At 45.5% G+C, this 16443-nt stretch overlaps 1 protein-coding gene across 2 annotated transcripts; it reads right to left on the bottom strand.

Annotated features, from left to right (window-relative positions):
* Window positions 1-7001: 7001 nt before the first annotated feature.
* Window positions 7002-14847, bottom strand: LOC309349017 (ly6/PLAUR domain-containing protein 2-like). 2 transcript variants are annotated; one of them, XR_014159611.1, is made up of 4 exons: window positions 14552-14847; window positions 11116-11235; window positions 8048-9035; window positions 7002-7904 (listed from the first exon to the last, which is right to left on the bottom strand). XR_014159611.1 is itself a non-coding variant. In XM_081874874.1 (3 exons), exons 1-3 carry the CDS (start codon window positions 14601-14603, stop codon window positions 8824-8826), a joined length of 384 nt encoding a protein of 127 aa, XP_081731000.1. In that variant the 5' UTR covers window positions 14604-14847; the 3' UTR covers window positions 7002-8823. The 2 variants fall into 2 exon arrangements, 1 of the variants encoding a protein (XP_081731000.1); XM_081874874.1 differs by having other exon boundaries at window positions 7002-9035.
* Window positions 14848-16443: the final 1596 nt, after the last annotated feature.

Here is a 16443-nt window from a genome sequence, read left to right as displayed (position 1 = left end):
AACGGACCTCCAGAACGAATTAAGTTCTTAACCCGAGGTACTACTGTAAAAGGACCCATTCTACTCATGTAAAAACACGCTGATTCCCGGACCATCCGTGGGCCGGATTGGGAAGGCAGTTGGGCCAGATCCGGCCCCCGGGCCTTAGTTTGCCTATCCATGGTGTAAATGAAGTAAATGAATAGGGCAGGGAGAATTTTGAGGGAGAAAGCGTGGCTCAGACTGCCTCTGCAAAGCCCCATAGGTAAAGGTAAAGGGACCCCTGATCATTAGGTCCAGTCGTGACCGACTCTGGGGTTGCAGCGCTCATCTCGCTTTATTGGCCGAAGGAGCCGCTTCTGGCGAACCAGAGCAGCGCACGGAAACGCCGTTTACCTTCCCGCCGGAGCGGTACCTATTGATCTACTTTCATTTTGACCTGCTTTCGCACTGCTAGGTTGGCAGGAGCAGGGACCGAGCAACGGGAGCTCACCCCATCACGGGGATTCGAACCGCCGACCTTCTGATTGGCAAGTCCTAGGCTCTGAGGTTTAACCCACAGCGCCACTCGCGTCCCCACGCAAAGCCCCATGGTGCTGCTTTAATTTGATTGCAATGATAACTTGGAGAACGTTGCCTAAGCTACTTGCCTCCTTTAGAAGGGCTGAGCACTGTGCTTTGCAGCCCAATAACCACTAGAGAGAGAAACTCGCAGCCGCAGTTTGAAAGCCAGGGACCTCTGCACCCCTTTCTGGCGTGTACAGGAATGCACAAACGCAACGTCAGAAAATGACCTCGCTGCATTTGAAGCCACTCATGTAGACACAGCCTAAATGTGAAGAGCCAGGATTATTGATTTCCCGCATGAACTCCAACAGGGGTTTCTGGGAATGAGCAAAAGGTGCAAGACAAATGCTGCTTTTGCGGGAGTGATTCAAGCGCACAACTGGAAAATCAGTATTGCGTCACTGAAGTGGGTTGTGTCAGCTTAGCGCAACAAATCCGCTTTTTCAAAGGACATTCCTGCAGCTGGGAAAGTGACTGAAATGCCCTGAGAAGCTTGAGAGGAACAGATAACATCAGATGTGGGAAGATGTATAAACACAGCACAAGGAAATCAGGATGAATGCTCAATGTTGTATAACCTGCCCAAACAGATGCGCAGCAAAGGCGTAGTCTCACCTCCATGTAAGTTTTGTGCAAGCAGAGCAGGATAAATGCTCAATAAATTGGTTGTTTGGGTGAGTCCAGAAACACACCCTGCATTTCCAATGTGCTCTTAGTGGGTTTTCCACTGTATTTGATCTGGAAACTGCAGTTAGTGCAGGATGCTGCAGAAATTATTATTATTATTATTATTAGAATTGGAATTAGAATTTATATACCGCCCTATACCTGGAGGTCTCAAGGCAGTTCACAGAACAAAATCAAAATATAAAACCACAAAATATAGAATCAAAAACAACAACCCAATAACGCCCCCCCCCAAAAAAAAACCCCACATTTTAAAAGGGTATCAACCAAAGGCCTGGTTAAAAAGGAATGTTTTTGCCTGGCGCCTAAAGGCCCCCCAAAAAATTAAAGGGAGAAAAACTGGGTGTACATTTCCAAAATATAATATAAAAACCAGATAAAATAAAACCTACATACAAGCAACCGTGTTTTGTGTTGTGTAGGCTCCTATGATGTACCGGTAAGTCATGGGCCCCCAATCATTGTAACTTAGAGCTTAATCATTATTTCACTATTAATATACTTCTTCTTAATTGTATTTCACTATTAATATACTTAGAATAATAGAATCATAGAGTTGGAAGAGACCACAAGGGCCATCGAGTCCAACCCCGTGCCAAGCAGAAAATACTTCTTCTTAATTGTATTTCATTTCAACAATTACTTTATTTTATTATGTTCAAATCGCTTTAGATACCTATTAGCTCCAGAAATGACTATATAGTATATATTCAACACAAAAAACAGCGACAATTTGTTGTTGACAAAGGACAGCTGGACATAGAAAGGGCCCCATTACCTTCAGGAGCTGAAGGCCTCGTCAAACCTCAATCCAGCCCTGGTCCCGTGCTTTGTTGTTTTGCACCGAGAACTTTAACAACAGCTGCAAAAGTTGGTCTGTCCCGATAAATGAACTTCCTAACAAGGAATATTTTCTGCACACTCAAATTTTCACTGCCCTCACCTGAGCTCTTGCAGGTGGGACAGTCTGTCGGACCAAGCAATGCAAATAGAAGGTTGGTCCACAAATGCGCAAATGCTCTTTCACAATGCTTAATCCTCCGTTTGCTCGGTGGATTTAAATGCACATACTTCTGTCATTAGACACCGGAAAAAAGAGCTGGGACTACCAAAAGGACAGTTATAAAAGAAGGCTTAGCAGAGGGTGAGAACGACATGCTTGAGGAAGCAAGAATAACTGCTGTAATAAACGGAAATCTGCCCTTATTCCCTTATGGGGGACACAAGAGCCCTTATAGAGCCCTTTGCAGGTTCTCCATCGGTCGGAGAAAATAACAGAGGCCAAGCAGAGAATATTGAGAAGCAAAGCAGCTAGTAAGCCTGATCTTTATTAAACTGTTGCAGCAGGGTGCCCCCTTCACACGTAGGAATGGAGGAGGACCCAGAACAAAGGTGTGCCCGCCCTTACATAGACATTTTAAATTGCCAGCCCTGGAGTCCAAGACCACCCCTAGAAACATCATACCTACATCACAGAAAGGGTGGTCTACAACAGAAATCTGAGTGCGTTGTTTACCTCCTGTCTGGCAGGTTACCTGTTAATGCTTACTTGATTGGATACCCTGGGGAGCCTGGGTAAATACTTAGTTCCTGAGCCAGGTCACAGGCTCACCCTTTTCATACACAGATATACCCTTAAGACAGGATTTGTGAAGGAAAAGACAACAGGGAGGCTTTTCCATTTTCCTTGACCTTGCAGAGAAATCATTTGGTCAGTTTGAGGGACAAAATGGTTTCAGGGCTGTTTTCCTGTTCTGCTTCAAACATGTGGTTTATATATTTATGTACGTGTTTGCTTGGTACATTTATGAACATTTATTATATATATATACGTGTGTGTGTGTGTGTGTGTGTGTGTGTGTGTAAAAGGTAAAGGGACTCCTGACCATTAGGTCCAGTCGTGGCTGACTCTGGGGTTGCGGCGCTCATCTCGCTTTACTGGCCGAGGGAGTCGGCGTACAGCTTCCAGGTCATGTGGCCAGCATGACTAAGCCACTTCTGGCGAATCAGAGCAGCGCACGGAAACGCTGTTTACCTTCCCACCGGAGTGGTACCTATTTATCTACTTGCACTTTGATGTGCTTTCGAACTGCTAGGTTGGCAGGTATAAATAATAAATTTTATTATTATTATTATTATTATTATTATTATTATTATTATTATTCTCCTGCAATGCAGGAATCTTTTGCCACAACCCTGTGATTAAGAGTCTTATGCTCTACCAACTGATCTGTCCCTAAGTTCTTCGGTGCAAAGCAGACAGCGGCATCTTGTCAGAGCTGAACAGCAGTTTACAGGCAACTAACCTATTGAATCAAAGAATTGTAAAAGGGACCCTAAAGGGTCATCCAGTCCAACCCACTGCCATGATACCTTCTTTATCGCAGCTCTGGCTCACGTTAACCTTATGGAGATGCAACATAGGATTAAATAGAGTAAGTTCCCTTATACCAAGTCAAAGTACTGCTCCATCTAACTCAGAACTGACTGGCAGCTGCTCTCCAGGATTACAGACAGCGGACATTCCCAGTGGATCTATTACAAAGGAAATCTCATCTCCGACTATGTACAGATATCTAATTTCAGGCTTTCTTGTTAATCCTGCTGTCTTGGACTTCATTGAAACCAAATGTCAGCTTTCTCAACAGCTGGGAAGTACCTTCAGCATTTTTGTGGGAGATTAGCAGCCCAATCTAACAATGCATATTTTTGCTAGTTAGCATGAGAAGGGGTTAAGACAAAAGATCTGTGTTGCTGATAGGCAGACACTCTGACCATAGAAATGTCATTGGTAGAGAGGGCTCTGTGTGATGTCATATCCCCTCCTCCCTTGAGCGGGAGGAATCAAATAAGAATTTACTGTTCCTCTTTCCTGTATCTCTTTTACCAGCCATGGGAGCAGATACCTGCTCCAGACTCAGGGACATGCCTATACAGCTTATATTGGAAATATAAGTATTTTGTCTCCATTTAATTTTCTGCTGTTGCTGTTAGTAAGAATAATAATAATAAATTTTATTTATACCCCGGTCAGAGCTGGGCTCAGGGCGGCTAACACCAATAAAATCACAGTAAAAACATAATGGGGGGGGGGCAATTTAAAATACAGGTTAAAATGCAATTTAAAATGCAGCCTCATTTTACAAGTAGCCCATAGATAAAAACCATAAGGGAAGGGAAACATAAGGGAAGGGAAACATAGGGGTCAGACTGAGTCCAAACCAAAGGCCAGACGGAACAGCTCTGTCTTGCAGGCCCTGCGGAAAGATGTCAAGTCGCGCAGGGCCTAGTCTTTTGTGACAGAGCGTTCCACTAAGTCATTTGTGGACCTTAAGGTCCTCCGCGGGGCATACCAGGAGAGGCAGTCCCGTAGGTACGTGGGTCCTAGGCCAATGCATGCGAATGCATGAGAACCAATGCATGATTATCAGTAAGTAAATCATAATTTAAACTTACTTCGCAGTCTGTTGCCTGATTCTTTGTTAAGCGAGGCAAGAAAAGAGGGAGCTAGCATGCTCTGCAGCTGGAGTTACTTTAAGGAAGGCTACACAGCCTATTTCTATATACAGTTTTACCTCGGGTTAAGTACCTAATTCGTTCTGGAGGTCCGTTCTTAACCTGAAACTGTTCTTAACCTGAGGTACCACTTTAGCTAATGGGGCCTCCTGCTGCCGCCGCGCCGCCGGAGCACAATTTCTGTTCTCATCCTGAAGCAAAGTTCTTAACCTGAAGCACTATTTCTGGGTTAGCGGAGTCTGTAACCTGAAGTGTATGTAACCCGAGGTACCACTGTACTTTCCATTTTTTCTGCTAAGGATGGGAATTTAAACTCTGCTCAGTTTATGTTCAACCCACACACACGGGTGCCTGGAGGGATTAATTGCAATTAATATATCCTTTCCTACCTATTAAACCCATCTCACAATTTTAAGGTGCAACGTTTTATTGATGCTAACTTTGGGTTTTTTGCCAGAGCAGGGCGGTCGCTGTAAAAGGGATCAGGGCACGATCCATGAATGAGATCTTCTGTACTTCAAAGTACATGTGTTCGGAAGTTCATTTCCGCAGATACCCAAATAAATACATATGATTTCAAAGTGATTTAAGTCCCACAAGTGAGAGCAACCCCACTGAACACCACTCAAGGCAGCCGCTTTGAGCAGCTTGCAGGGTGTGGCGATGTGTCTTGAATACTTCCTCCCAAAAGCACAGAGATTATTTGCAAGGCTCCGAACTTAAAAATGGAAAGCGTAATGCTGGTGGTCAACAAAAGAGGTTTAAAGACTCTTTCAAAACAAATATTGTAAAATGTAGTATAAACACCAACAATTGGGAAACACTTGCCTGCGAGCGCTCCAATTGGATAAACAGCCTTTACCAAAGGTGTCATGGGCTTTGAAGACACTTGAACTCAGAACAAAAGGGAGAAACATGCTAAGAGGAAGGCACACTTGGAAAATCCACACCATGATCAACTCCCTCCCGGAAACCTATGTCCCCACTGTGGAAGGATGTGTGGATCCAGAATTGGCCTCCACAGTCACTTACGGACTCATTGTTAAAACTATGTTTATGGAAGACAATCTTACTTGGCTACAAGGGATCGCCAAAGAAGAAGAAGATTTGCAAGGCACTAAGCCATGGGTAGGCAAACTAAGGCCCAATCGCCTTCTCAATCCAGCCAACGGATGGTCCTGGAATCAGCGTGTTTTTACATGAGTAGAATATGCCCTTGTATTTAAAATGCATCTCTGGGTCTTTTGTGGGGCATAGGAATTTGTTCATTCTTCCCCCCCAAATATATATATATAGTCTGGCCCCCTACAAGGTCTGAGGGACAGTGGACTGGCCCCCTGAAGAAGAAGAAGAGTTTGGATTTGATATCCCGCCTTTCACTCCCTTTAAGGAATCTCAAAGCGGCTAACATTCTCCTTTCCCTTCCTCCCCCACAACAAACACTCTGTGAGGTGAGTGGGGCTGAGAGACGTCAGAGAAGTGTGACTGGCCCAAGGTCACCCAGCAGCTGCAGGTGGAGGAGCGGGGAATCGAACCCGGTTCCCCAGATAACGAGACTACCGCTCTTAACCACTACACCATACTGGCTCTCCCTGCTGAAAAAGTTTGCTGACCCCTGGTATAGGCTCAGTAGGGAAAGCTCAGAGGGCAACAACTGAACTATGGCAAAAGTGAAAACTGCGAAGGACATGACAAAACACGAAACTTAGATCACCTCTGGACTGTCAGTGTTTTGCGTGATGGATTAAATCTTAGTCTGGGTAGTTCCCAGTCCAGAGGCGATCTAAGTTTCGTGTTTTGTGGATGATTGTGCTCTGATGCAACAAATCCATCTATACGCCAGCCATCTTCAAATATCTCAAGGGCTGTCCCATGGAAGATGGAGCAAGCTGGTTTTCTCCTGCTCTGGAGGGTAGGACTCGAACCCATGGCTTCAAGTGAAAGGAGATTCTGACTAAACATACGGAAAAGCTTTCTGACAGCAAGAGCTGTTTGACAGCGGAACGGTCTCCCTCAGGAGGCTGTGGACTCTCCTTCCTTGGAGGTTTCTAAACAGAGGTCAGACGGCCATGTGTCCTGGATGCTCTAGCTGAGATTCCTGCATTGCCGGGGTTGGACTAGATGGCCCTCAAAGGTCCCTCTATTACAATTCTATTAAATTCTCTACAATTCTATCAAGTCCACTTTTACATATAAAAAAAAAGATTTTGTGGTTAGGAAACTGATGAAATCACGCACGAAACAGTGTGGGATAATTTCCTGATCAATGGGAATTTTTTTATTATTTATTCGGTTTACATCCTGCCCTACCTCCCGAAGGAGACATATAATCTATCTACACAAGTAAATCAGGATGGATTGCTCATTGTTGTATAAGCTGCCTGCAAACAGATCGTGGTAGGCATTCGACAAAAACGGGGGCACCGTGTAATTTCAGCATAAGCGTCGTGCAACAAGTTAGGATAAATGCTTGATAAAGGGGAGAGGGTTTCTGGAGAGGTACTTCATGCATAAAAAGAGAATCATGCAAAGCCCGTCCCCAATGTCTCTACATGCAACGGATCCATTTCAGACAGCCTCACATTGAGAAGGAAGATTTTAAGGGGATTTTAAGATGAGTTCTGGTGGCTGCTCTCAGAATCCTGCTTGGCTATTGGGAGCCGTGATCAGGTGTGCATAAAGGCACATCTTTAAGACTAAGTGTTCAGCCACACTTCCACTTGACCTGCATTTTTATTGCATTCTGTAGCGATTCATTTCCCCAGGTCCGGGAGATTTTCTCGATGCTCCGCAGCTGGGCCTTGCGAAACTCTGACCTTAATCTTATCGGATGCACAGAAAATCCAAAGAAGGGTTTTTCTGCTAAAGGAGCTTCAGTGCAGCGAGCAAGATAGGGTTTTCTCAAGGCACAGACATGGAACAATGAGAAAAGCTCTCAGACCCGGGGAGGAATTACTGTATTTTTCACTCCATAAGACGCACCTGACAATAAGACGCACCTAGTTTTTAGAGGAGGAAAACAAGAAATAAAATATTCAGAATGAAACAGTGGATGTATGATTTTTGTGGTTCATGCTGTGGCCAAAGACATGTGATCTGATGGTGAATTTGGGGTGACCCAATGCAAAAATCCTGAAGATCCATGTGGATCCATGCTTTGTAACCACGTTTTTGCACCATTGCGGCCCCACGAAACAGTGGATGCATTATTTTTTTTGGTGCAGGCTGTAGCTATGTGATCTGATGGTGAATTTGGGGTGACCCAATGTAAAAATCCTGAGGATCCATGTGCTTTTACCTCCCCCCTCCCAGGCAGCCTCCTTTATCTCTAGCCTCCCTTATCTCTCTCCCCGATGGCAAACAATCATCGGGTTTGTTTCAACACCCACTTTCCTCTTTCAAAAAAAAAAAGGCATGATCTGCTTTTTGCCCCTGGGCAATTCGGCTCCAGCGACCACGCATTCACTCCATAAGATGCACAGACATTTCCCCTTACCTTTTAGGAAGAAAAAGGTGCGTCTTATGGAGTGAAAAATATGGTAACTAGAAAACAATATGATAAAAATACAAGTCATGTGAAAGTCTTGCTGCCTTTCCCTGGGGAAAACTGCTCTTTAGTCCTCAATCAGAGACAACAGCCATTTGGGTTTTCCATGAATTGCTGTTTGTTCTGATTTAGAGCTAAAGAGCAGGTTTTCCCTGGGAAAGGAGTGGGGCAAGGGGGAAACTGCTTGGAACTGTGTTTTCTAAACATGGGATGAGCCACGAAAGGCAGAATCAGAGACAATGAGCTGAGCAAAGGGCTGACTGGCACCCCCAAAATACTTAAGCATCAGGTCTCTGATTCTCTTTTCAGCCAGGAGGAGCAGGCCAGCCAGCATTTTTCACAACGCAAAGCATTTTCACCCCCTGTTTTCTTCGCCTGATGAGAAGAGGAGTCTGCAATTGCAGGAGGAGAGAGAGGTACACAGCCCGACTGAGATAGTGAAGCCAAGCGGGGCTTGATCAAGGAGTTGTTGTCGTTTGCACACACACATAAACACACCCCAAGATCTTCTGCCTTTGCCTTCTGAATCACAGCCCAGGCCGGAAGAGGATGAAGAAGGAAGCAGCTGAGGTCCCCACCGTGATGTAGCTGATCTGAACGCTGGCTGCCCCATCGTGGTTGCAAAGATCCGTGTTGCAGCAGGTCACCGGGCGAGTCAAGCCAATCCCATCCACGTCGGATGGAATGCACCTCGAAGAACAAGACCGCGTGACGGTTGAATCGCCCTGGAATGGGTACACTGCAAATACAAGTGGCAAGACAGATCAGTCCCTGTCGTCCACCCCTCTCCGAAATCCACCACGGTGCAGCAGGTACACGGTCCTCTATGCCTCCCCTGTGCAGTTGTGAATTTTTGCACAACTGGGAAGTAGAGGCTGTGGATACCCTGCCAATGGGGTAAGGGAACAAGGGGGTTCAGAATCTCCAAATCATGCATTGCAGGGGATCGGGGCCCTTCCAACTCTGCAGTGCTAGGATTCTCTGGGGAAAGAGCTGGAGATCTAACTCTTACAGAGATAAGAAAGCACCTCATCAGACTATGCACCAGCGAGGAGGTGGTTTGGAGGCTGGGTGGGTATGTTGGGAATTAGAAGACTGTATGAGAAGCCCACCTGAGCACAGCAGCAATGCAGACCCCCACCCTCATTCCTCACAGCTAGTACGGTAATACTGGCTCCAATAGTAGGCCTTTGTGGCTAGTAGCGATTGATATCCTGCACCAGATGATTCTAGGTCCACCATGTCCTCCCCTGTTGATAGCCTTATATCTAGACCATTTATATAAGAAGAAAACTGCTGGATCTGGCCAAGATCTGCACACACACAACCAGTCCAGCACAGCTGAATGTTGGAAGATTCAGGGCAGATAAGAGAAGGTCCTTCTGCACACAGCACAAACTATGAAACTTATTCCCACAGGAGGCAGTGATGGTCACCAATCTAGATGGCTTTAAAAATGGATTCGGCAAATTCATAGAGGTTAAGGTAAAGGTAAGGGACCCCTGGAAGGTTAAGTCCAGTAAAAGGCGACTATGGGGTTGTGGCACTCATCTGGGTTTCAGGCCAAGGGAGCCGGCGTTTGTCCACAGACAGCTTTCCGGGTCATGTGGCCAGCAGGACTAAACTGCTTCTGGCGCAATGGAACACCATGACGGAAACCAGAGCGCACGGAAACGCCGTTTCCCTTCCCGCAGCAGTGGTACCTATTTATCTACTTGCACTGGTGTGCTTTCGAACTGCTAGGTTAGCAGGAGCTGGGACTGAGCAATGGGAGCTGACTATGTCACGGGGATTTGAACCGCCGACCTTCTGATTGGCAAGCCCAAGAGGCTCGATGGTTTAGACCACAGCGCCAACCACGTCATGGAGGAGAGGGCTGTTGATGACTACTAACTATGATGCCAATGTCCTGCCTCCACAGCTGGAGGGAGCAAGGCTTCTGAATACCACTTGCTGGGAACTGCAGGAGGGTAGATTACTCATGTGTGGCTTAGGGCCCTCATATTTACATGACTGCCTCTCCTGGTCTGCCACGCAGAGGACCTTAAGGTCCATGAATAATCATAGTTTAGAAGTCCAAGGCCCTAAAGGAAGTCAGACTATCCTCCACCAGGGCCAGGGCCTTCTCAGTGATGGCTCCGACCTGGTGGAATGCTCTGTCCCATGAGACCAGGGCCCTGCAGGATTTAACCTCCTTCCACAGGGCCTGTAAGACAGAACTATTCCACCTGGCTTTCCATTTGAACTTAGCCTGATCTTTTATTCCCCTTCCTTCCCTCCCCCTCCCCCTTTTTATGAAGATTACCCATTCTGGAATCCCACAGCTAATTCTCCCCTGGTCTTGCTGGCCCAAGTAGGACTAATATAGCCAGCTAGCCATTGAATGTTTATTGGATGGATTCCCACCCCTAAATTGATTTTTGAATTCTGAATTTATTGTTATTCATGTTTTATACTGTTTTTTGTTGCATCAATTAAGTGTTTTAAATTTGTTGTTAGCAGCGCTGAGCCCAGTTTTCTGAACCGGGAAGGGCGGGGTATAAATAAAAATTTAGTTATATTTTGTTATGTGTTCGAATCCTGCTTGCAGGTTTCTCATGTCCATTTGCCCGGCCCCTGTGAGAGCAAGGATGCTGGATTGGGTGAGCCATTGCCCTGGTCCAGCAAGCTCTTCTTATGTTTCTAGCCAAATGCCAACAAGAGAACTCCACAAACAGGACTTGAGTTCAACCACGCTCTCCCGTTTGGGGACCCCAGCCCAGGTGTTCAGAGTCAGGCTCTCTCAGAGAGTGGAAGGAGAACACAGCCAAGTCTCTCACCTTCTTCACGCGAGTACATGGTAGTCTTGCACATGGTCTCATTCTGCAAGCAGTTGTCCACCTTCATGCATTTTACAGCCGTTATCGGCTCCGGGCAAGAATAACACCGCAAAGCCTGGGCTGTAGGGGAAAGGGTGAGAGAAAAATCTTTACTAACACGACTTGCCCGCAGGTCTACTTTCTTGCTCAATGCTCAAACCTGTTTCCAATTTTGAGAAGCTGAGAGCCAGCTTAGAGGTCCCTTTAATTGTGCAGTTTTCTTCTATTGTGCAGTTTTCTTCTATTTAAAGATAAGCATTTGGGGTGCACAAAGACCAAGGTAGGACAAGGTAAAGGACCCCTGAACGGTTAAGTCCAGTCAAAGGCAACTATGGGGTTGTGGAGCTCATCTCGCTTTCAGGCCAAGTGGGGTGGTGTTTGTCCACAGACAGCTTTCCATGTCATGTGGCCAGCAGGCCTAAACCACTTCTGGTGCAATGGGACACCGTGACGGAAACCAGAGCACACAGAAACGCCGTTTACCTTCCTGCCACAGTGGTACCTATTTATCTACTTGCACTGGCATGCTTTCAAACTGCTAGGTTGGCAGGAACTGAGACAGAGCAACGGGAGCTCACCCCATCGCAGGGATTCGAACCGCCGACCTTCTGATCGGCAAGCCCAAGAGGCTTGGTGGTTTAGACCACAGGACCACAGAGCATGAGGAGAAGATATTTAGCTCTTCCCTCTCCAGCCACGTTTCCAAGGAAGACTCCCACGCCCACTTCTCCCTGTGCTGTGTTTAGCCTTAGGAGAGGAAATTCCCATTGGAGCAGAGGTGAATGCCCATTTCAGGATATTAGGCAAAGAAGACATGGCAGTCAATGTATGACGTCACCCTTTCCAAAAGGCAAAATGAAAGACAAGAAGAAACACTGGGTTTGGGGGTGTTACCAAAAAGAAAAAAACCCCTCCAAAGCTTACAAATTTATGTGCATTTTCAGCACTTCAGCTCCTAACGTCCTAGGAACGTACGAACCTGCCTTACACAGAGTCAGGTTAGTGATGGCGCATCTAGTTCTGTATTGTCAACAGGCCAGGAAAGGGTGTGGCTCTCTACCAGATTTGTGGGACTACAACTCCCATCATCCCTTGCTGGCCAGGCCTGATGGGAGCATTCGCTACATAGCTGTCAACTGTCCCTTATTTGGCGGGACAGTCCCTTATCCCAGCGCTGTGTCCCGCTGCTGTCCCTTATTGATGATGTCCCTTAAATTTCCCAGGCTTCAAAGGAAGCAGCTCCTCTCCCTCCCTCCTAGCCAGGGAGGAGGGAGGCTCCAACTGTGTTGTTTGGCTGCGTTGCTCACCCAATAAGGAGTCTAAGAATGACGGGGGGTGGAGCTTGCATGCTTTGTGCTGATCAGATCGGCTGCGTTGCCTGGGGACTCGCCTTTGCTCAGCGCTTCCCAGCGGAGAGGGGACGGTGGTTTCCCTTGCTGCATCCCCTTTGCCGGGTTGCTGCGCTGTGGGAACCACCGCTTGAGGCTTTGTTTGGCTGCTGGCTGGGCTTTCTGCCTTTGGCTTGGAGGGGCTCAGAAGTTGAACACACCTTTGCTCTGAAAATCCCTTATTTTCGAGGCTGCTGGTCCCTTATTTTCGAGGCTGCTGGTCCCTTATTTTCAAATCTGTAAGTTGACAGCTATGGTTCGCTAATGAAATGCACATTTTATGCACACCTGTTACTTAAGATACTCCTTTTGTGCATGCTTTTTGAGCACTGTACATGCACTGCAAAAGCCAGAGAAATGCATAACTTGACTGCAAGTTGCATTCTTGTCCACAAGCACATTTCGGAGCATTGGATTGGACCAAATGTATCCCTCCCTGTTCTGAACACCAAGACCCCGTGAGGTGGACACAGATGAAACTTAGCTTCACTGGGGCTGGGTATGGTTTAGATATTGTTAAAAACAAACTTTTTTTAGCATTCCATCGCATCTAAAGATAATGCGGAGAGATCAGGTGTTTCTTGGCTGCCTTAGTGAGGATTTCCAGCTGGCCAACTCTGTCCACAGCACCTGTGCAACCCAATGGTTCCTTGTAGATTTACATAACAGCTGACACCCAGCAGAAAATCTGTGTGCCAAGCTCTGAATCAGATCGTTAGAGCTGCTTAGTTTGTGGTTTGTGTGGACAGGATTTTATTACTCTGCTGGTTTTTATTGTTCCGTAAGCTGCCTTGCACACTGGATGAACCAGAGGCTCCTAAGAACGTCAAAGGAAAAGGCTACCCAAATCTCACACAAAATGCAGTATAAAACAACTTAACTCAGTGCTAAGCGGGAGGGGGAACTCGCATTTCAGTTCACATTTACAGACCCTCCTATTGCCCCTATTTTCCAGGGACAGTCCCGGATTCACAGAGTTTCTGATTTGAGGCAAAAATTAAAAATAAAAAGAAAGGGCTGTAGCTGAGTGGTAATGAGAGCATCTTCCTCAAATGCAAAAGGGTCCCACATTAAAAATCACCAATAGTCTGCCCTGCCTACTAAAACAATATCAGCAGCGTAGATGCAATCTCTGTTCAGAGCAGCAGCAGAGAGATATTGTCTTGCCTCTATGAAAACACTAAGGGATCTGCAGGGCCAGATCAAGACATTTTGCTGCCAGAGGTGAACCAGAAAAGGCTTTCCTCCTCTTAGCCGAGGGTTCCCGTATTCCAAAAAGTGAATATCCAGACACAAAAGTTGTTGTTGTTGTTGCCCAAAGTTGTTGAGCTTTTTTTGTTTTTTTGCAAACTCTCAATCAAAAGCCATTGAAGTTTTTGACCTATTTTTTTAAGAAAATTCACCCAAATCTACACTTCTGACATTCCCCTAACCCAGAAATAATACCTCGGGTTAAGAACTTTGCTTCAGGATGAGAACAGAAATCGTGCAGCGGTAGCGCAGGGGCAGCAGCGGGAGGCCCCATTAGCTAAAGTGGTGCTTCAGGTTAAGAACAGTTTCAGGTTAGGAACAGACCTCCAGAACGAATTAAGTTCTTAACCCGAGGTACCACTGTATCGGATCGGTCTGCAAACCCTATTTAACTTAATGGGACTCTAAACCACTAAACAACAAAGTTCCAAGGGAATGCAGACTGACTCTTCTTCCAAGGAGAGCCCACTGCCTTGTGAGGGAGTCCGTTCCGCAACTCTTACCCTCAGAAAACCCTTCCTGGTGTTTAGTCTGAGTCTCCTTTCCTACGATTCGAAGCCATGGGTTCAGGTTCTGCCCTCCAGAGCAGGAGAAAACAAGCTTTCTCCATCTTCCATGGGACAGCCCTTCAGATATTTGAAGATGGCTCTCCTAACACCTCTCAGTCTCCTCTTCTCCAGGGCTAAACATCCCTCAATTTAACTCTCGGCCAACTGAAACATCAAAAAATGGATCTGCGTAAATAAAAGGGGCCTTACCAAACTCAGCACACCAAAGAGTAGCCAGCAATGCAGTAAGAAACACCTTCATGCTGCTTCTTGAGCAATGCCTCACGATCTCAGCATTCCAGTTTTGCCGGTCGACAGCCCGGACAAAGGCAGAATTTTGATTCTCTGCCTTTTACTCTCTCGGCAATGGTGGGTTGTTGTTGTTGTTTTTTTCCCAACCTATCGTGTCCCTCCTCTCTGAAATAATATTGTGCTGAAAAAAAACAAGTTCCCTTTCAGTCTGGAGAGGATTAAGCTACCTGAAACCAAAAGCAAACACACCTGCCTGGTTTATTCTGCCCCACATCTGCTAGGAATCTGCTACCTAACCCCCCAGGGGTCTCTCTGAATTCCTGCTCCACCTTAGGGAATTGGTTTCTTTGCCTTTCAGTGAGCCACACAGACATTTGTTTTAAGCTTTGATCATCCCCCCCCCAATTTGCCTTATTAATTTTAAGAAGAAAATAAGGGAATTTGGGGATATAATATACAACGAACTCAAAAAGATGTTTAAAATCTCTTTTGTAAAAAAACTGGAGCATCACTGCTGCCAATTGCGGAGAAAGAAGATATTGTTATAGATTGGGGGACTTCCCCCCAAACCCTAGAAATTAATAAATGGTAGGATTTTGACTAGCTGGGATATGGATGAATGTACAAGCTGCAGAACTGTGCCAAACAAGGAATCCCTGGGCTGGCTTCTGCAAACCAGCTAATCTGTTTTGTTTTGTTTTTTAAAATCATTTTTATTGATTTTCCAATAAAAACAGCCAATCAACATATCTGAATCATAATCCAATTAAAAATAATAAACTATTTATATTTTTTTTTTAAATGACCAATTATAGTCCAAATTGTAATTATTAATTTTTCCGGGCTCCCCATAGTCTGGACCTTTGAAGCATATCTCCAAATCTTCATTCCGGCCTCTTCTCATTGTTTTCATATTATCCGCCTTCTGATCTTAACGCTTTAAAGTTCTCTATCCCTGGCTCTACGATTCTCAGCCATGTCAGAAATCATATATCCTTTCATCCGCCGAATACAGCTTTATTTGTGTATATATATTTTTTTCAAGTGTCCATTTGCCAGCGCAGCTTTCCCTGACTCCATTCCAATCTTCCAATCCGAACTGTTGTCCAAGCTTTTCATTTGAGATTTAATAACATAGTAGCTTCCACATTGTTAAGTTATTACTGTAAATTGTTAAGCATACTGTTTGCAATAATGCAATGTAAATGAGCTGTATTCCACAGATATAAGTCATTTGGCGATCGATCAGTCTCTCAGAGACCACACAATCCCCCCCTCCGGGCCCTAGAGGGGGGGCTGCTAAGACATCCATTCAGCCTTCTCTCTCGCTCATAATGAAAAACTTCTGCAAACAGCTGCACTAAATGTTATCCCAAATTGTTATCTCAAGACATTACAAAATCAGCCAGCAAATATTTCCTGCTTCTCTCGAAAAGGGAGGAATTCTCATTTTTCCGTGCTGCGTCATATTAACAAGCGCCATCTTTGTTTCTTCTTTTATCTTTATCAAGTCTTTCAAGTCTAAGTAAACCTGCACAGTTGAATGCTTAATTATAAATAAAAGTCCATCTGTACTCTTAAAAAAAAAAAGTTCCTTAATGAGGCTTGGCATTGAAAACCAATTGTAGATGGTAAGAAGAGAAAAAAGACATACCAAACACCTTCATAATCCACACGCCATGATAAGAATCTCTTTGAAATCCGAGCTTAAACACCAAGGACTGTACAGTTCTGCAGGTTTTTGCTTAGTCTTCTTCGGTCCAGGCTGTGTCTGTTTATTGTCCAAATCCAATCATTTTATCAAACAGATATTTCCGGCTATGAGAATGACATCAGAGAGTGCCAGCCGT

The sequence above is a fragment of the Podarcis erhardii genome (genome assembly GCF_964252035.2).
Source record: "Podarcis erhardii genome assembly, chromosome: 8".
Classification (NCBI taxonomy): domain Eukaryota; kingdom Metazoa; phylum Chordata; class Lepidosauria; order Squamata; family Lacertidae; genus Podarcis; species Podarcis erhardii.
The sequence above is the reverse complement of the archived record's forward strand: the minus strand, read 5'-3'. Positions and strand labels throughout refer to the sequence as shown.

Coding starts and splice junctions, on each gene's coding strand:
- LOC309349017 (XM_081874874.1), bottom strand. CDS start 14,603: ATGAAGGTGTTTCTTACTGCATTGCTGGCTACTCTTTGGTGTGCTGAG. Junction 11,236..14,551: donor TCTTTGGTGTGCTGAGTTTG/GTAAGGCCCCTT, acceptor TTTCCCCTACAG/CCCAGGCTTTGCGGTGTTAT. Junction 9,036..11,115: donor CATGTACTCGCGTGAAGAAG/GTGAGAGACTTG, acceptor TTGTATTTGCAG/TGTACCCATTCCAGGGCGAT.